The following is a 21,159-nucleotide window of genomic DNA, read 5'->3' as shown; positions in this document are numbered from 1 at the left end:
ATGGATAATAAAAGAACCCGAAATGTGTTAATATGTATCTTATTTACTTTATGTTCGATGATTGCTAAAAAGAATAACTTTTTTTACAGATAACAGAAGAACTGGAAATGAGTCAAACCATATTAGAATAAACTCAAATTTGATACACTACTTGAAAAGAGTCTTCTTGATGCAAGATAAAGCATAGCTAAAATAATATTAATAAAACCTACGCCTATAATCAGTAATACAACACAAACTAAAATGCATAAATAGGAAACAAGAATAAAAGATTTTAGTAACACAATTATTCTCCTTCCCAACCAAGTTCTCTAGCTCGTCTTTCCCATAAAGAAGTGATCTTTTTTTCTTGTCTCATGAGAGCCTCAGCTTGTTCTCTTGCTTGTTCGCATGTTTCAGTTGCAGTGTTGCATTTTTCAGCCTCTTTTTGATATTGGGAAGCAACCCTTCTTGCTTCACCAAATGTAATGTTCATATGGCGAATGTGTTCTTCACCTACTGCTTTCTGTAGTTTAAGCTCTTCTGATAGCAAATCCACAAATTGTTTCCCCATTTCTTCTTTGAGATCTGGATCATCCTTCCCACAATCTGGTTTTTGGAAAGAATCATTAGATTATACTACAAAAAGGTAATCAAAGATGAAGAATGAGTTGATGAGAGCTCACCTGTAACAGAAAGATTGACCAAGCCTGCAAAAAGAAATGTAGATATACCATTTTTAGTATAATTTGATCTTAAATAATCAAGAATTATGAGTATTTTGAAGTACCAAAGGTCCAAAACCTAGATCTTTCTCAATTAGAAATCAAATTATGGATTAGCTAATTTCGCACAACATCAAAAACTTATTAGAAACCCCAGATCAAATACGCCCAATTAATGAGGAAAATGAAAGTGAGGCATGGATAGAAGAAATAGCGAGCAGAAATAGGGCTTAATCATCAAATTCTATTGAAATTTAAAATTCTGGATAAACCCAAATCATATAGGGTGAAAAAACTAATAATCAGATCGAAAACAAGAAAAAAGGGTTTGATTACCAGGAGCAAGCTTGAGAAGGGAGAGAGGAGGAGGGCAATCACAGACACATGGAGTACAATGGATCGAAGAACCAGGTTTCAAATTAAAACCCCTTTTGAGCTTCCAATAAAGAGCTGGCCCAGATACACACAATGCTGAAATCACAGCCAAAATTACCAAACAACACCGGAAACAGGACCCAGATCTCCTTGTCATCTCTCGTCCCCTCGCGATTCGGTTATCTCTCAGTGTGTGGAAGCTGTATGTGATCTCATGGAGTAAAGCTCTTTTATTGAAGAGTTTATTGGGAATCTATCGTGTGAGTATTTATGATGAAGATAGGGATTTTGCACTTCCCGACCAGCTCTCTTTAAGGATTTATTATTCATCAATTTTCGTACGCGATAACGGCATTTTGCCCTTTTCAAGTTTCAACCCTAATGCTAAAATTATATAAGAAATAAAATTTTTATCACATTGAATTTTTGGACTAATCACAAAAATCCAGGAAAAGGTTGTGTATAGGATTGTATATATTTCAAATAGTAATCACAAAATAGTCACATATTTAAAGAATATGGATTTCATAAAGTGAAAAAACTACTTCAATTCGTAGAAGAATTTTTCAGAAAATATTGAGTTTATAACTTTTTGCGAGACACTTAATTTCCGTCATACATCTTTTATATGATACCTAGTGATTCTTGACTTTTTAAGATAACTTTAAATTTCTTGAGGTATAGGTGTGTGCATTAGTGAGCATATTTTACATCTAAAAGTGAGATTTAAATACTTGGGGTCTATGATCCATAAGAAATAGAATGTGGACTTACACACCGTATAAAGATACTATGGCTAAAGTGGAGGGCGTTGATGAAAGTTTTGTGTGACATAAAAGGGGAATTTTATAAAGTGACGATTAGGCCAACTTTGTTGTATGTGTCTAGATTTGTTGTATGAGTGTGAATGTTGGCCAATTAAAAGGAACATGAGAGGAAGATGGAGGTTGCATAAATATGTATGGTGAGGCGACCATGTGGAAGAACATTGTTGTATCGGATTCCTAACACGGTAATTAGAAATTCGTTGGGAGTGGCATCGGTCATAGAGAAATTAAGGAAATATATATTACGATGGTTTGGACATGTTCATAGAAGACAAACGTCGGAGGTTATAAGGAGAGTTTTGACGATCACAATCGAAGGTGTGAGGAGGAGAGTTTGCCCGATGATAAAGTGGGAAGACAATGGGATACTGGACTTGAAGAGGTTAGCTCTTACTGAGGACATGACCTTAGATAGGAAAAAATGAAGGCTTAAACAAACTCCAATGGAACACTAAAACAAAACTTTAAAAGCATAAAAAGGGATTATTTCATTCCAACCAACCTCTAAAGATCACCATTTTAGGGTGTGGGATAGCTTCATACACCAAATATGAAGGCTAAAACACATAGCCACTAAAAATCACCATTTTAGTATGTAGTTGGATTGGAAACATCATTTTTGTGTGTAAACATCACCATTTTAATGTTTTGCCATTGAAGTTGGTCTTGAAATTAGGGTGATTGAGTCGTAGTGAACTATTTTAGGGAATAATTTCCTTTTATTTGTTGTTGCTTGCTTATCAATTTTCATCCACTTACTCATGCTTCCTACTACTTTCAACAAGTGTTAGTATTGTATGTCATTTGCTTGCTTTAGTGTTTACTTCCAATACTTGTTTATCGATTCATGTTGTACCAATTGACCCTTCCCCTATCTAATTACAGACTTATCTCGTTTATCAATATATTTGTAGGTACACATCTTTGCTTTTTTTGTTCATTGCGGACTTATGTTTAAAATTCAAGGATCTTATATGTAGGGATCTTTTCAGCTGGGACAAACTACAATATTTCTTGATTTCTTTATTTTACATTATATTCTATCCTCTTTTTGTATTTTTATACTTCTTATATCCCCATTACCCCATTGGTATGGGTATAGGGTAGTGTTGTGGTTTAACAAATGTGGAAAGTTTGTACATAGAATCACTTCATGGACTGAGTTCTCATAATTTCTTTCAATAGTGATGTTCTAACATCTCTTAGTACCGTTCAACAATTCGTTCTTTCAATCAAAATGTGAGTTTCGTTACATGATTGTACCTTCAAGTTTGTGTAAACCATCGTACTTTCGACAACACCTCTAGTCCAACTTTCACCATTGTACCTTCGACAACACCTCTAGTCCAAATTTCACTATCGGTGCCAAGTTCCGTGATAGATCTATCTAATTTTTGTATAGTTTTATGTACTACATTTCTTGTGAGATTCTATTACCGATGCCAAGTTTTGTGACAGAACAAACTTTCACTCTCAGTGCCAAGTTTTGTGATAAATTCATCTAATTTTTTTTATGGTTTTCCATTGTCCATTTCATGTGAGATCTAATTATTGTGGTAATGTTGAATGTGAGAACGGAGAAATCAAGCAAGATAAATCTATTTCAATTTTTATTATTCAAGTTAGGCGTAAGATGCAGTACCAAAATTTGTTTGTTTGATTTACTGAATAGCAAGGGTTGAAAAGGAAAGCTGAAGCTCACCCTACATTTTAAATATAATAAGAAATTTAATTCCTAACTTATTAGGAATGATGATATTTTAGAATTTTAATATTTTTCTTGTCTGTAAAGATGAAGATTTTAGGGTTTATTTTGGAACGATGCAAATTCTGAATGAAAGATATTTAAGTCTAATAATATAGGCTTCGTTGCCAAATGAATTCCATCACACAATCCCTCAATGAGAATGATGAAGGTTTGTGGATTTAAATTGATGTTAACTATTAGTTATTTACCATATCGTTGGTTTCAAATCTATATAGTATGTCTGTATTATTATGAAGTAACTATTATTTACTATCCATTATACTTAACACGAAATACTGACATGTGCATGATATACAATTTACTTGATTAAATAAAGTTACATCCAAAATCATGCATAATGAATAATACAAAGTAACAACGACTAATATGAATTGGAAAATGACTTTAGTGTTTGGTCAAGTCTAATATCAATGAAGATAGTGGCAAGATTAGACTACCGAGATGGTTGGTAAGTTGGTTATACCTTGGAGCTTTTGAACACATATCATTCTCACAATAGTGCTAGCAAGTGAATGATTGAGTGGTAGGGTCACATCGAATTCAACAACACCTAAAAGCACCCTAAAAAAGATCGAAAATCATCATTGGATCATTAGGGATGATGGATGATTTACTTGTGGCATCAAAGTTCTTAGAAATTATAACACGAAGTAGAGTTACAACTTTTCTTAGTTGTAGCTCCGATCATTCCCTTTATATGTATCGGGAAGGTCGAAGATATGGTGTATATGTATTTACTACTTTATACTACTTTATGTCGACGATATCATTCTTACAATTTTGTTTCAATAATATTGTTCTTACTATATCCTTTCACACATTAAGGGAACCTTTTTTTTAGGAACAATGTGTTGAAGTTTCCAAGAAAGATATAGGAATGTTAGTTATTTTCTCAACAATAATGTCATCCGCAACGACTACTCACTGATTCAGTCACACAGTGAGAACATGCTACCGAAATCCAACATGTCGACATGTAAACCAACAACGATGCCTATTAACACTAAAGGTAAATTAAGTGTAAGCATAGGCCCTTTGTTTTTGGATCAAACCCTCTCTATCGTCTCTTAGTTTAAGCCCCATAATGCCTTACATTCGTAAGGCCAGACATTTCTTATGTCCCCCATCAAATTTATCCTCACATGTGTACTCCTCATAATGATTACATGACACCTCTCAAAGGGACCATTCGATACATTCGAGGCACTCAAGATTTAATACAAATCTGCATTCTCTTGACTTTCTACATACATGGATGCTAATCGGACATGTTGCATCGGTACTCGTCTGGATATTGTGTTTTTCATGGAACCAATCTCATTTTAATGTTTCATGGTTTTTAAAAATGCACCCACTATATAATGTTCTAGCACCAAAGTCAAATACCAAAGAGTAGCAAACATCATTTCCAAAACCTGGCGGATTCGAAATTTATAACTTGAGTTTCATATACCAGTTCAGATGGAGACACTTGTTTAATGTGATAATGTGATTGGCATTACATGTTTCAGTAGTCGTGTTCAAAATTAACATACGAAAAGCATATTGAACTTGGAATTCACTTTGTTTGGGAAAAAAAGCTAATGACAAGTATGGTTAGTATGTAGAAAGTCAAGAGAATGCAAGGCATTATGTAGACATAAAAACTGAAAATTGATTTATCCCAAGTGAGTATCAAGTGATTTAATAGTTAATGAGGTATATGCAAAAAATAACGACTTCGTTTTACATGTCCATATATGATTTGTGATATGTATTTTTAAAATTATACATGATTTGATGAAAAAATACAAAAACGAATACAACATATTCATTACTACATGAACTAAATATACATAACCAACATTAAAATTCAGTAAACCACGATATCGACCGTCTCTTATTTCCCGAATATTGATTTCAACCACCACACGCCCTTGGTGTCAGCCGGAGCGCCTTCAGTCTCCGGCGGTGGGTCTGTGTGTGTCGTCTTCTTCAGATTGCTCACATCATACCCTTCTCCCTTCGCCTTCTCAATCAACTGCTCATATATCTCATCATCCAGATGATTTTCTCTGCACAATATCTACACAAACCCCAATTATACCAATCAATTTCAATACAATTGCACAAACTAATTAACACAAACTATGCGAGATTGAAACATACCCAGAGAGACTTCTTCGAAGGCTGACCAATCAAAGCATACTGATAATCATCATCTAGAAACAACACCCAGTAATCACCCGTAACAGGTATGATGGGCAAAAATGGCGGAAGGTAGAATTTCACCTTCAATTTCGCTTCATCGCTATTGGGATCAGCTTTATAAGCAGTGCCTTCAATGAATCCTCTCTTTCCATCACTCCAAGTCTCGTTTAGAACATGAACAGTGCCATCTTCTTTCAGTGTGTATGTAGCCCTAGTATCGGTTCCGTTTTTAGGCTGATTTCTTGATGGAAATGAAGCAATTTCGTACCATCGGCCCATGTATCTTTGTAGATCAACGCCCTTTACAACTTCCATCTCTTTCTTGGCCATGGAGTTTCTGTGTGTGAACTGTGAATAGGAAGGTGATGGATAATGGAAGGAAAGATTCTGGGGAGTATATAATTGATGGGGGATAGATAAAAGATGATGTGGAGAATTGATAACCTCACAGTTGTTGAGATTGCAAAAATATTTTGAATTAATAAAAGTTTTTTATTTTATTTTTTTAATATTCTCCATTCTCCCTCTAGATTCTCTGGTCGACAACGGTTGTCAAAAATAGTCAAAACTTGAAGATTTATTTTCCAATTGTTGGGTTTTCATATATATAGATTGGGTCATTGGGAGATTAAACTTCTTTTATGAAATTATCATTGAAAATTTAATACTATAGTAGAAATTATATAATTTGAGGATATGAATATATTCTCGGGTGAGAAGTAAAGATGTTAAAATATTTGATACTGGGTAAAAATACGTCCTTACTTCATTTCTTGTGTTTCTGAATAAAAAGATAAATCTTAATTAATGTTAATGAAGAGTATGTTTGAGATTTTATTTTGATGTTAAAAAGTATTTTTGATAAAAATGACTTATTGATTTATGAATGTGAGAAAAAAATTTATAAATGTTTGGATTAACTTTTTTAGTGGAAAAAATCAATAAGTCAAGAAATTAAAAAATATTTGGTTTAAAATTGTTATTTATTTATTTTTTTTATCTTAATATGTTATAAGTCTTTTCAAATAGTCACAATTTGATACTTTATTAGATATCTAAACATTTTTTTTTAATTTATTGACTTCTCAAAAAGTCATTCAAATTAGCAAGGAGTTTTTAAATAAACAAAAAGGAGTTTTTAGATGAACATTTAAATAAAAAACATGGAACCGTTTAATTAAAAATAAAATTTTGTTGGCAAATTTGCTCTACTTTTAGAGTATTTATAACAAAAAAATGCAAATAAGTTGTTTTTGTCTTCCCACGCCTTAGGACAAATAGGAGGTGTGGGAAGACAAGCAAGAAAGATTTTTCAACTATGTTTTTTAGATGTCACAATTACTTAAGAGGATATAAGAAAAAGTTCAAACCTGAAACCCTTGAACAAAAAAAATATTGTATTAATGTATATCTTTTAATCCTATCTCTACTATTCCCTCATCTCACTAATGGCTGCCTCCCTCCTCCCCTATTCTCTCCTCCCATTACAAACTCAGAGAAACCATGTGTCATTACTAACATCAAAGCCTTTTTTACTCTATCCCTTCATCTTTATCAACTATACTACAATATTTGACAAGTTATTTAGTGAAACCAAATGCATGAGTTTTGGTGTGTCATCTTGATGGAACTTCCGTTCATAAATATGTTGATGATCCTGAATGGCACAAACGGGACTCTCTAATCAAGTTATGGATCTATGGTTCTATTTCCAAAACTCCTTCATATAGTATATTTCGAGATAACAATGATGCACAACAATCAAAATCGCAATGGTTTTTGTTCCATGAAAAAAAAAAAATCTTTCAAGTTAAATCATGAAAATAAATCTTCTGATGATTAAATAAAAGAAATAAATTATAGTGGCGTTTATTGAATTTGGTATTTAAAGTTTTCATGATTAAATAAATAAAATACTTAGACATACTTTTATGTGACATAAACTTATGATTATCTATCAATATTTATCGTAAAAACAATAAGGTATTATTTGTGGTGACAATTCTTGACACCACTCGCGATACGACGAACCCGATATAAAAATAAACAGGTTTCATTGAGATTTTTAACCTGCCAACCTATCAACCCTTCAAATAAACATGTTGTTTTTGGGTTAGTATTTGGGTTCACCTGTCAACCAGTATAGTTTTTTTTAAGAGTATTATCGTTTTAAAGCAGCTTATCCGGAGGTAGTTCACTGTATAATATATTAGATTTAAGTTATGCAACTATGTTTATTAGCCTATGTGCGTTGTGTGCTCTAAATCAAACCAATCATCACTATTATGCGAATAATATTTCGGCTCATGTGTCAACCCGCCAACCTGCTAACCCGTGAACCTGACCCTCGAACCCAAATTTGACCCACAAACCCGCGAACTCATATAATTAAACAGGTTTGACGGTTCGTGCCCGGTTGATGTTTCCAACTCGTCAACCCCGTGACCCCCAACAAGTTATACAAATACTTATATGATTCGTGTACGGGTTGATACATTCTGAGTAGTCAACCCACGACACATAATTATATGAATTTCAAAGATAAGAAAATCGATTTGATTTACTTTGTAGTGTTTCATCGATTTCAGATGGACAGGTCCCATTTCCATACAAGCAAGCAATCCACCCACATGTCACCAACAAAATCACCGTCGAACAACCATAATTTCGAGGTCCAAATTACTAACAGAAAAATCTCATTTTTCAGTCCAAATACATCACATTTACAATCAAACAGTCAAAAAAACCAACACCATCTTCATTACCATATGAACTAAATCATACCACATAGATAGGTAATATGTACAACTACACACAACCACGCTATGTTCTTCAACATTTCAACCAAATTAAACCACCAAATCCCTTTGGTGGCGGCGGTGCATCTTCAGATTCCGACGGTGGTTCTGTCTGTGTTGTATTCCTCAATTTGCTCATCACATCATACACCCTTCTTTCATCGCTTTCTGCAGCAGCTTGTCATATATCTAATCGTCAAGATTGGTTTTCCTGCATAGTATCTACACATACCCGGACCACAATTCTGAGATTACAAATCTCAAATTCCCAAATCCAAATTACTGAAAATGGTATTAAATAAATTCAAGAATCTCCACTAAATGAAATTAGAAACAAAAAAACAACAGGAAATGAAAACGTACCCAGAGAAAGCGGCTAAGGTGGTTCGCCGAAAGATTTGAGTTTAAGGATATTTAGTATTAAGAAAGTGGTAGCTTCCCATTTGATACCGCTGGTTTCTTCAGTAGTATCTGTGTCTGTGACAGGGAATCAGGATAAAGACTTATATCCTGTTCTTAAGTTAATTTAAGGAGTGGAATGGAAGGGAGTGAAAGTAAATCAAATGAAAAATGTAATCTTGAGTTTTTTTTTTAAGAAATGGAATGAGATTGAAATGTAAGGGGAGGGAAACAAAATGTGTCTTTTTTATTCGCCTTATTTGGGCGGATTAGGAGGTAAAGACAAAAAAAGACTCAAATTCATTTCCCACACACTTAATTATTTGTATTCATTTTCCATTTCCTTACATTCCATTCTCCTTCCATTTCCTCCTTTCATTAAAACACTCGAGAACAAGGCCTTAGGTGTGTATATATGTGTTTGTTTGTTCATCATTGTCATATTCTCCCTACTTTCACTTTCTTTAAGATTTTGATTTCACCATTTGATTTGAGTTGAGAAAGGATGAAAGCAAATCAACTCACCTTCTCCTTTCTTTCATATTGTTTCACATTTCAATTTTAACATTTGATTTCAGCAACAGTTGTGGCGGTGGTCGATGCCAAGGTTGGTGTTGGTTATGAAGGTAAGATTTAATTTTAGTTTTAGGGTTTTTGATAGGATTAGGTTTTGGATTGAGGTTAGAATCACCCTTAAGAAAATATGTAGATTCACTCCAAATCAATTGTTGACGTGCATACAATATGCACTTTTAAAGAATATTAATTATTTTACTAATATGAGTATGAATTATAAAATTGAAGTGATTAAAAGGTTATTGGGATTTGCATCCATACCGTCTTTACCATTTGTTTATTTAAGGTCATTCATTATACTTACCACTAACCACTATAATGGCGGGTGTCAACTCATCACCACATTCAACCACTAAACTTATGGGATACCCACCACTATATTCCTCTTATTTTTTTAAATTAAAAAATATATATGTTTTATTGTAGAGAGAGTTTAAGAAAGTTAGAGAGAGATAGAGTAAAAGAGAGAGAAACAATTGTATTGGGTGTGCTCTTTCGAGGTGTGGACAACAGTCCACCACAACCACTAAGCATCAGGATGGTGTTCGTGGTTAGTGGTCGTTGTCACATCAACCACGAAACCCTTCGTTATGAGCATACCGGTTGGTCTAACAAACAAGATTTCAAGATTGATCCTCGTCCTTTTCAAATAGTGGCAATCTAAGGATAACGTTGGTAACGTTACACGGCTAGTCCTTTTGGTTTCCAAATCAAGCACATTTTATCCTCAAGGAATTTCTCTGTTCAATCCTTGAGATTGTTAATTGTGGATGTCAAGGAAAATAGTGTTTCTTGTATGTTTAATTGGATGAGTTGTATATCCACTAAAGTAAATTGTTTTGCTTGGATTCTTTCTAGATAGGATTCATGTTTCTTTAAATCTTATTATTTGGGGGTGCATATGATATTTGTTCCATCCTTAAGATTGTTAATTACGGATGTCAAGGCAAATGGTGTTTCTTGTATGTTCAATTGGATGAGTTGTATACTGATTAAAGTCAATTGTTTTGCTTGGATTCTTCCTATATAGGATTCGTGTTTCTTTAAATCTTATTGTTTGGGGGCGCATATGATATCTAACATTTGTCCCTTATGTAGTGGCGTTGCTGAAAGTGTTTATTATCTCTTTTTTATTGTTTTTTTATGGTTGGTATGGATAAATTGAATCTGAGCAAAAAGGATAGGATATTATGTTGGTCTTTGATAAACACTTTATTTTGTCGATTTGGAAGACATGTAATGATTTGGTGTTCAAGCATGCTTGTGGGTTTCCGATGAAGACGACGGATGATGTACAAATCATCTATTTCAAATGGTTAAAATTATAGATTGAATTGTAATTCTTTAGATTGGTGTTGCTCTCCTACATATCTGAATTTTTTTATGTAATCTTCTAGCATCTTACTAGTTTTGCCTTTATAAAATTCCACTGTACAAAATAAAATAAAAATCTAAAAAATCTAATTTTTTGATCGAGCAAAAAATAACAAATATAAATATAATAATCTAGATAGAATTGCAAAAATGGTCCCTGTGGTATGCATTTTTTGGGGGTTTTAGTCCAAACCATGACTTTTTTGGATCGATAGTCCTTTTGGCCTAGTTTGACTGTGGTTTTGGTCCCTCGAAAAACTGAAAAGACTAAAATGTCCTTCTTGTTTTATATTTTTTCTATTTTATCTAATGTTTTATTATTAATAAACATTGTCCTCTCTCTCTCTCTCTCTCTCTCTCTCTCTCTCTCTCTCTCTCTCTCTCTCTCTCTCTCTGATTGTCTTCTTCCTCAAGAACAAATCTGAAAATATGGAGTCTGTGTTGTTTGAGAAAAAATAAAGAAAATAAGGAGGAACAAAAACTGAAAGTGTGGAGGGCTTGAGATGAACAGATCCGAGAAGGGTTTTTAGATCCATAGACAGACGTGGCTTCAGATGTAGAGACAGAAAAGGAAAAGCTTATGATGGTTTTCAGATTCGGTGATGGAGAGGGAAAGGTTTCTGATAACGACGGAGATGGAGAGTGTGGGCAAGAAAAGGGTGGCGACGGATGTTGTTTCCAATGGATCTAAAAACAAAAACACCAACGTATCTGATCTGACAAGTTCATCACTTATCACCTTTGTTTTCCTTCATTTGGTTGTTTCTTGGCTTCTCGTCATGGATTTGAAGTTCAGTTATTTTTATGTGTTTTTCTTCTGTTCTTAAGTGTTCAAGTCCAAGTCCCATTCTCAAGATATACAAGTGTGTATTGGTTATTATGTCATTAAATTGCAAGATTTATGGGTTAAATGGTATATTGTTGACTAACAAAAACATGTGTTTATCAGATCTGATTTTGTGTGTGTTAATGATTTTGTGTGTGTATGTGTTCATTAGGTATGATTTTTTGTATATGTATGTTCATCACATATGATTTCATGTGTGTTTTTGTTCATAAAATAGGAGTGAACTCAAGAACAAACCCTGATTGTGGATGACTTTTGTTTCTGAGATGATTTTTTGTGTAGTTAAAGTGATAGAAAAAGTTTAAGTGGAGATGGAGGTGGCAGACGATGGCGGCGGCAGTGTGGTGTTGGAAGATGTTCATAAGTTTTTTTGAATCTATGAACATGTCCTTGGTGTTTATCAAACACAAACCTAAAGATAGAATAGGGGTGGGGTTCAATGTTTATTAATAATAAAACATTAAATTAAATAGAAAATATATATTAAAAATATATAAAAAGTGCATTTTAATCTTTTCAATTTTACGAGGACCAGAATCACAGTCAAATCAGACCAAAAAACTATCAATCCAAAAAAGTCGTTGGTTGGACAAAAACCCCTCAAAAAAAATAGACATTTTTGCAATTTTGTCGATAATCTATTTCATTCATGTGCAACTACAAGCCAAAAACAATGTTCCACTTTAACATCCTACCAGCCAAAAACAATCTCGATGGATCGATCTATACGAAGCAAGATACAGCCTTAATCGTACCTGTTCAACGGATTAGGGTCAATAAGCATAGCCCTGTCGAAAATACCCGATACCCGAATTACCCGTCCAATTTTTTCGGGTATCGGGTAATACGGGTCGGGTAAATCGGGTATCGGGTAAATTTTTCCGGGTAATCGGGCTACCCGAAATTTTTCGGGTCGGGTAAAGGGTATACTTTTTGGGTTTCGGGTATACCCGAATTACCCAAATTATTAAAATTTTTTTTTTAGAGCTTGTACTATATAACAGGTATTTGATCACGCTTAAACTAACTATCATTATTGTAAAACATAAATATATTTATTATGACAATACGACACTAACAATATTAAAAGTAATTTTTATATATCATCACGTTCTTTAAAATTTAACTGTTTTTTTTATTATAGTTTTTATTACAATTAACAAACTCATTATCTTGACGAAACTTTAGAACATGACAAAACTTATGACTACATTTATCTTAAACATTTTAAACTTTTAAATTAAGATCTTTAGGTATTTGTTTTTTTAACATCTTATTAGATTAGATTAAGTCGTTAAAAAATTACTTGATATCTCATGTATTATTGAGTAGAAAATCTCAATGTTCAAAGCTTAAGTAACTTCGTTTATGTCTCGTTTGTTTATATAAACAAGACTAATAAAGCACGAATTATTTATTTCATTAAATTTATTTTTAGGTGAAATTCAAAAAAAAAAATCATATATTTCGGGTAATACCCGAATTACCCAAACCCGACCCGATACCCGAATTACCCAAACCCGAATTACCCGAATTTAGTTTGGGTAGGATAACGGGTAATTTTTCTAACATGAAAAACCCGAATTACCCGACCCGAATTACCCGAAACCCGAAAAAATTATCCGTTCAACACCCCTAAGTAAGCGTGCACACAACTTCATAAAACCAGGAAAATCAGTTCACTCGTCTATTCAAGATAAAAGTTAATTGATTTGGTTTCTTGTGTCATCTTTTTCACATAGACAAGTCCCAATCCCGTTTCCATACAAGCAACCCACCCACATGCCACCAGACCCACCGCAAAAACCCATAAACGTAATTTCAACCTCCAAAATGCAAAAACCCATTAACATAATTTCAACCTCCAAAATGCGATCAAACATTCAAACACCAATAACATTTTCATTAATCATTCCCATATGAACTAGAAAGAAGTTGTACCACACACAAGTAAAGCAATATGTACAACTACATAACCACTACATTCTTCCACACTTCAACTGAATTCAACATCAATATACGTTCATTTATTAAGAGTGTTCTTGTTTTCAAGGTCTATTTGCCAAATAATGATTTAAACCACCAAATCCCTTTGGTGTCCGCCGGTGCATCTTCAGATTCCGGCGGTGGTTCTGTCTGTGTTGTCTTCTTCAGTTTGCTCACATCATACCCTTCTTCCGTCGCCTTCTGAACAAGCTGGTTGTATATCTCATCGTCAAGATGAGTTTGCCTGCATAGTATCTACACATACCCAAACCACAGTTTTCAGATTACAAATCTCAAATTCCCAAATCCAAATGGCTGAAAATGGTATTGAATTTCAACAGAATCTCCACTAAATGAAATTAGAACAAAAAAACAACAGGAATTGGAAATGGAAATGGAAACGTACCCAGAGATAACTCCTGGAAGGCTGACCTATCAGAGCATACTGATAATCATCATCAAGATACAACACCCAGTAATCACCTGTAACAGGTATGATGGGCAAAAATGGTGGAACGTAGAATTTCACCTTCAATTTCGCTTCATCGCTTTTAGGATCAGCTTTATAAGCAGTTCCTTCAATGAATCCTCTCTTGCCACCACTCCAAGTCTCGTTTAGAACATTAACAGTGCCATCGTCTTTCAATGTGTATGTAGCCCTTGTGTTGATCCCATCTTTGGGCTGAAACCTCGATGGGAATGAAGCTATTTCATACCATCTGCCCATGTACCTTTGTAGATCTAAACCTTTTACAACTTCCATCGCTTTCTTAGACATGATTTTGGGGTTTTTCTCTATCGGTGAGTGCTAACGAAGAAGATGAGTAAAATGGAGAACAGATTCTGCAGATTTTATAACTGAGGGGGTGTTGATAAGTGTGACATGGAGAAATCGTAACCGTCCATCTGTAAAAGTGAATATTTTGATATCGATCATTCTAGAGTGTTTATCATCCATGAGATTTTTGTTGAAAATAATCTTATCCCTTTCCCTCCAAGTTTTGGCTTTTGGACTTGTTTCTAGACATTAAATTTTGAGAGATTTGAAAACTATGTGCCAAATTTTCCTCTACAAAAATATGGCCTAAAAGGTTACTATTCCGAAATTGTATCTTTATACTTATCATTTTTTTCAAAAACACAAATTTTATTTATTCATATGTTCATTTTATGCCTCCCCGTTTACTTTCCTTCTTTTTATTCCGCTAAACATCATTGCAAATAGACTTAAAAGGAGGTCAGGTTATTAATGGTAGTGAATCTCGTAAATACCATAAAAATAACATCACATTTCTTTTGAAATGAAACTATGGTAATGATGGTTTTCAGAACAAGTTTCTCATTCCCATTAATTTTTTTGTTGTGAACTAGGTGTCAGATAGGGGTGAGCAAAAACCGCACCGCAACTAAAAATAACCGCAAAAACCGCATAAACCGCAACCGAAAAACCGCAACCGCAATAAAAACCGATGGTGAAGTTTTCTGTTTTTCAAAAACCGCAAATTTGCGGTGCGGTGCGGTTATTAATTTTCAAAAACCGCAAAAAAACGCACCGCACCGCATATATTATATACAGTTTTTTTTTTTTTTTTATCAATAATTAGTTTATTAAATATTAAAAATAAGACAAATTTCATGAATGAAAAACGGATAAAATACTAGAAGACAAAAGTGTTGGTTTTTTCTTATGTTTAACTTTGAAAAAAGGATGAAATTAGACAATTTTAAGATATTTATTGTTAATTACTATTGATTTAACGTTTTTAAGATATTAATTGTTTGTGGTTTAAGTTAAATAGTTAATTGTCTTATACCTTATGGTTTTTATTATTATTACAAGTAATATGTTTGAACTCTTAAAACTATTTGAGCTCTAAACTGTGGTTTAAACCACACAAAATAACCGCATCAAATCCATGCGGTTTATAACCGCAACACAGAAAAAACAAAACCGCACCGCAAAAATAACCGCTTAACCGCACCGCAAAAATAACCGCACCATGCGGTTTTGAAAATGAATTAACCGCATTTGTGGTTAGTGGTGATGTTTTGGCTAATAACCGCACCGAACCGCACCGCGCTCACCTCTAGTGTGAGACATGTATATCATACGGATTTTTTAAAAGTAAAAATTTAATATAAATATATATAAACATTAAATAGTTTATAAAGTAATGTTTTTCCATAAAAAAATGTAATCTTTTAGATCATTTATGAAAGAAATCAAATCGTTTGAATCATTTATGAAAATTCATTATCGAATTAATTTAATGATAACCTTTTATATATATATATATATATATATATATATATATATATATATATATATATATATATATATATATATATATAACCCGTTAGAACTTTTTGGAAATTTATTTTAAGAAAAAATTGAAATCCCCAAAAATTAACAAGTGGAAAATAACAATTTTAAAAATTCTAAAAAATAGCATATATTAAGTGTCATAAGTATTTTTATTTATTAGGTAGGATATGAATATATAATGTTATGACTCATGTCCATGAATCAATTTAAGCAAATCTTCATGGTCATAAAAACGGAGTAATATCAAGGTTTGAACACGATTCCACAATCCAAATGGAACAATTTTTTGTATGTTGTTTCAAGTTCCTCTAGTATTTTATTCAAGTTTCGATTGCATTTCATTATTATGATATAAATATTTTTTTTCAAATAACCAAGAAAATTAATTAATCATGGTTGTAAGTGGGGATAAATAATCCAAATAGTAACCATCTTTTAATTGTTCCACTTAGACACCTTAATCTATTTGAAAATTGATTAAGCACTCAGATTACTTATCATTCCATTGTTATGTAATATTGATACAAATACAATATAATCAATAATAACCGCATTTCACTCCAAAATATCTATATTAATACTAATATCACTATGATACATCTATGTTATTCCATAGTCAATATCATCAAGAAGTTCAGTCGTCAGTATAAATCTAAACATTTAATGTCCCCATTTCGTATAAAACATTATAATTATAACAATGTATAATATTTCATGTCTCCATTTTGTTTAAGGTAGGGAAGGAATCAAAATTTTGGGTATCTTTTTTATATTTTGAAACAACCATTTTGAATTTCCATTATAAGAATGTACAATCTTTCATATCTCCTAACCTATGGCTCCTTGAGAACATAAATACTCCTTATTGTATGTTAAAAGTTATAATTTTCCTCCACATGTTTGATTTGTTGCATAAACACTCACTAAAACAAAGTTTTGGTACATTTTGTGGTCCCTAGATTGTGTAATTACCCAAATGAAGGTTTTTCATCATGTGTAAGATACGTATCCCATTCCATGATCATATTACTGCATCATGTGTTGTACAATCTAGCTTTAGTATTTGTACATATTGTTATACATATTGGTATGGTTGACTAGATGAAAAAAATGTTTGATCAATGACTAATATGGTCATTAATATGGCATTGATTTGAAAATGAGAGGATCTTATGGATGAGAAAGATAGGAATGGGTCATACTATTCACCATAAAGTAGATGGTGGAACTAGTGTAGACGTGTCTTTGGTTGCTAACAATTCCGTAACATCCGAATTTCCGGGTTAGATTTATACTATCTTATAAAAGAAATCTTATTATTTTTATAAATAACTTTAATATAATAATAATATATTTTAAGACATTCAAGTCTTTCTGCTTAAAGTACAACCAATTATTAACAAAATAATATTATATTTTAAATATAAGATATCATCTTATCTGTTTCTTTTATTATCTATTTTTTCTCCTTGACTTAGACTTTTTCTCTTTGCTTGCCTGACTTTTTCCATTTGAGTTCACGGTTAATCCACAACTTTCTTGTTAAAACTTAGAACACCCACCACACAACAATATTTCTTTCTCACTTGTGATCGTACGTTGTCTCTAACAACGATGAAGACCCCCCACCAGCCACCACTATCTCGAGCAAAGATGAAGAATAACAACCCCACCACCATCTTCGGTAACGATGAAGTATGATCACCCACCACGACTATATAACATGCCCACCCTTTCCAATAACCCATCGCACCTCTGAAAACCTAGAACTGCCACCGCTCACTGGCGGCGTCACAAACCAAACAGAATCACATGAAAAATCCACCACCACCAGCTAATGCCTCCACAACCATCCACCACCATATGCTAATAGTCACAACGTTCATCACCACACCTAGAAGGCAAAACCTACCACCTTCTTCCCACTAATATAATCCATTATATCATTCCTTTTTCTCTATTTTATATATCTCTATCTATGTTTCCAACCTAGTCTTAAGATCAACGATGGACACCGGGGGTTTAATCAGAGTATGGGTTTGACTCTTATCTTTTCTATTGTAATTTTATATTGATTTTAACCTAATTCCAAACATTGACAAAGGGGGAATCTCATGTTGGCTCGATAGTGATTGTGTATCATGTACAACCCCTAATTTTCAATTATCGATACAACCCTTAATTTTGATTCTGGTAGTTTTTTTTCATTTTCAATTCTCGATACAACCCCTAATTTTAATTTTGTACAAAAATTTTGGTTATGTTGTTTCTAATTGGTTTTTTATAGGTGCGTTTTCTAAAAGTTTCCACCTATAAAGGATTTTATTATTATTATTATTATTATTATTATTATTATTATTGTTATTATTATTTTTTTTTGGGGGGGAGGGGGATTTTGGATTTTAGAATCATATAACCTTTGAAGATCTATAAATATACCCTAAACCGATTGATTTGCTCCCTTAAATTCATTCAGGTTCTTTCTCTCTCTACCTCATACTCAATTTCAAATGTTCGTCTAATTTTGATTATGTACACTACCTTTATTACGTATAATCCCAATGTAACATCCCAAGTTCAGAAGTGCAAGTTTAGTGTTCAAAGTGTAAATAAGGATGGTCGACTCGGCGAGTTGAGTCGCGATTCTGGTCACGTGTTAAGTGGCCAACTCGGCGAGTCGGCGACTGGACTCGACGAGTTAGTGTTGAAGAGATAAAAACCCTAATCTTTGGGATTGCACCCTATTTAAAGGACTTAATGTCCTCCCTTCAGTCCCCTTAGCCCCCTTTGAAGTCCAGAAAACCCTAGATCCGTTGGTGAGAGCATTGGAGAGCAAATTGGAGCTTTGAGAAGTGATTGGTGAAGAGATTTTGAAGATTTAGAAGATTAGAGAAAAGGGCTTTGCAGAGATTGAGATTATTCTTCAGTTGGAGCTTTCTTTTGAGGTAATAATTTGTTGCTTGAGCTTTTGTGCATCTAGATCTATCATTTGTGGAAGTTTTGGGAGCATATCTAGTGTTATGTTGGGTTTGTAGGATGGATCTGAGGTTACTACCTCAGATCTGGGATTGAGATGATTCAGAAGTGCATAAACCCCTGTCCTTGAGTTGTTAGTGAAGCCTTCTTGTCCCAAACCCTAGCCCAAGAGTGTTTTATGCTTAGATCTCTTTGGATTCACGTAAAGTTTGCCACTTTATGTGATGGATGGGTTGTAGGAGAGTAGATCTATGGTTGGGAGTCCCTGCATGGCTTAGAAAGCCACTGTATGGATTAAGAACTAGAGGTACTCGGTGAGTTGGATGAAGATAGGTAGGAACTCGACGAGTTGGAAGAACAACTCGGCGAGTCTGTTGAAGATTGCCTTGCACTCGGCGAGTCTGTTCTTGGACTCGGCGAGTCTGGTCGTGGGACCCTAACTTTTCTGGTTAAGTCATGAATCGGTGATTCGAGGGACGACTCAGTGTGTTGAACAGGATGGGACTCGAGGATTCTTGGACTCGGCGAGTCTCGAGGTGACTCAGCGAGTAGAGTCGAGGCATAGGAGTTTTCAGAGCATAGGAACTCGACGAGTCAGCGGGTTGACTCGGTGAGTAGAGTCAGTCAGGAAGGTTGACTTTGACTGAGGACTTTGACTTTGACCAAGGGTTGACCAGCTTGACTTTCAGGGGTATTTTGGTAATTATTGGTTTGGTTATTTGGTAATGATCAGTGGTGGAGTTCGTGCTGGTGGTCGGAGCAACGTGGTCTTAATCCTTCAAGTCGGCAGTTGCAGGTGAGTTATCCTCACTATACTGACAGGGTCTACGGCACCAAGGTCGGCTGATAGTTAGTTTTGTTTACTTCTTTTTATAGTTTATTTTAGCATATTTCATTCATAATTTAGATAATTTCCATGCATATTTTCCCTTTTGTTATTTTATGACTATTTCGGGTACTTTTGAATCTTGTGAGCATAATTGCAGGTTTTCGGGTCTAGCGGAGCGGGAGTGTTCGGGATGTATGGGAAGCGATGAGATTTGATAGGCAAAAATGATGTTAGGCTTGGTGATTGTGGAGATGATGCATGGAGCGAGCTTGATGGTTATTTGAAGGTTTGGAGAGAAATAAACTTTAAATTTGCAAGATGCGGGCATACGTAGATTTTTAATCGGGAGAGTGCACGAGCTTTGGAGGATGTGGAGAGGTCAAATTGGGCTTAAAATGAAGAAAAACTTGAAGAAAATGGGCTAGGAGGTGATTGGATTCGATCTGGGCTAGTGGGATATGCTTTGGAGGCCCAAAATCTCAAAGAAGCCCATGTCAGGCACCACCCGCGCAACCCACCCGCGCAGCAGCACGCGGGTCGTGCAAGGCTCTGCAGGGGCATTTTCGGAAATCCATTTGGAAGGCTATTTGAGGAAGGTTGGTGCCCATCTTTTGGAGACTCTTAGACATCCGATTTTTGGAGATTCTCTCTGGAGTTTTGAAGACTTTTGAAGGCCAAGAATACTTGAAGAACATCATATTTTTACCTCTTGATTCTTGCTTAATGTTTGGTACAATTTTCTCTAACTTTGTTTCTTTGGGTTTAGCCATGCTTGGCTAAACTAATCTTGGTTGACTTTTGGTTAATCCTTTGAACTTTTGTTGAATGTTGAAGAATCCATGAACATGTTCTTAAATCTTTATGGGAATGTTTTGTGTTTTAACATCTTATCACTACTTGTATGTTTTAGTTCATGAGTTTAAATGTGTTTGTGGTGATTAGTTGGCTAATTTCTTGATTAAGTAAAGGATCCTCAAATTAGCAAGCAACAAATGATTTTTGTGTTGTTTTTGCTTCACACAATCATAAAAACATTTCCTCCAACATGGTGGTGAAAGCATTTGACCCCTCTTGGATTTGGTGACTTTTTGGTTCTTAATGCTAGTTGACTTTCACTAATTACATGCTATTTGGAATTAGTGACTTTGACTAAGGAAATTGTTATGAGCTTCTCTAGCCATTTC

The 21,159-nt window shown here is 34.1% G+C and overlaps 3 protein-coding genes across 3 annotated transcripts; all 3 read right to left on the bottom strand.

Moving 5' to 3' along the window:
* Nucleotides 1–99: 99 nt before the first annotated feature.
* On the bottom strand, nt 100–1,419 carry NKS1 (ubiquitin-associated protein (DUF1068)). The gene is made up of 3 exons (XM_079017644.1): nt 1,041–1,419; nt 666–689; nt 100–588 (listed from the first exon to the last, which is right to left on the bottom strand). Exons 1-3 carry the CDS (start codon nt 1,234–1,236, stop codon nt 287–289), a joined length of 522 nt encoding a protein of 173 aa, XP_078873770.1. The 5' UTR covers nt 1,237–1,419; the 3' UTR covers nt 100–286.
* A 3,956-nt stretch (nt 1,420–5,375) lies between these two features.
* Nucleotides 5,376–6,254, bottom strand: LOC145069561 (temperature-induced lipocalin-1-like). Its single transcript, XM_079016496.1, has 2 exons — nt 5,823–6,254; nt 5,376–5,739 (listed from the first exon to the last, which is right to left on the bottom strand). Exons 1-2 carry the CDS (start codon nt 6,192–6,194, stop codon nt 5,554–5,556), a joined length of 558 nt encoding a protein of 185 aa, XP_078872622.1. The 5' UTR covers nt 6,195–6,254; the 3' UTR covers nt 5,376–5,553.
* Nucleotides 6,255–13,740: 7,486 nt separating this feature from the next.
* Nucleotides 13,741–14,676, bottom strand: LOC145069807 (temperature-induced lipocalin-1-like). Its single transcript, XM_079016754.1, has 2 exons — nt 14,251–14,676; nt 13,741–14,099 (listed from the first exon to the last, which is right to left on the bottom strand). The coding sequence occupies exons 1-2, from the start codon at nt 14,620–14,622 to the stop codon at nt 13,914–13,916; spliced, it is 558 nt and encodes a 185-aa protein (XP_078872880.1). The 5' UTR covers nt 14,623–14,676; the 3' UTR covers nt 13,741–13,913.
* Nucleotides 14,677–21,159: the final 6,483 nt, after the last annotated feature.

The sequence above is a fragment of the Lactuca serriola genome, chromosome 8 (assembly GCF_051521515.1).
Source record: "Lactuca serriola cultivar US96UC23 chromosome 8, Lser_US96UC23_V15, whole genome shotgun sequence".
Classification (NCBI taxonomy): domain Eukaryota; kingdom Viridiplantae; phylum Streptophyta; class Magnoliopsida; order Asterales; family Asteraceae; genus Lactuca; species Lactuca serriola.
This window is presented reverse-complemented; position numbering and strand designations above follow the sequence as displayed.

Coding starts and splice junctions, on each gene's coding strand:
- NKS1 (XM_079017644.1), bottom strand. CDS start 1,236: ATGACAAGGAGATCTGGGTCCTGTTTCCGGTGTTGTTTGGTAATTTTG. Junction 690..1,040: donor CCTTCTCAAGCTTGCTCCTG/GTAATCAAACCC, acceptor TTCTTTTTGCAG/GCTTGGTCAATCTTTCTGTT. Junction 589..665: donor GGTCAATCTTTCTGTTACAG/GTGAGCTCTCAT, acceptor TCCAAAAACCAG/ATTGTGGGAAGGATGATCCA.
- LOC145069561 (XM_079016496.1), bottom strand. CDS start 6,194: ATGGCCAAGAAAGAGATGGAAGTTGTAAAGGGCGTTGATCTACAAAGA. Junction 5,740..5,822: donor CTTCGAAGAAGTCTCTCTGG/GTATGTTTCAAT, acceptor GGGTTTGTGTAG/ATATTGTGCAGAGAAAATCA.
- LOC145069807 (XM_079016754.1), bottom strand. CDS start 14,622: ATGTCTAAGAAAGCGATGGAAGTTGTAAAAGGTTTAGATCTACAAAGG. Junction 14,100..14,250: donor CTTCCAGGAGTTATCTCTGG/GTACGTTTCCAT, acceptor GGGTATGTGTAG/ATACTATGCAGGCAAACTCA.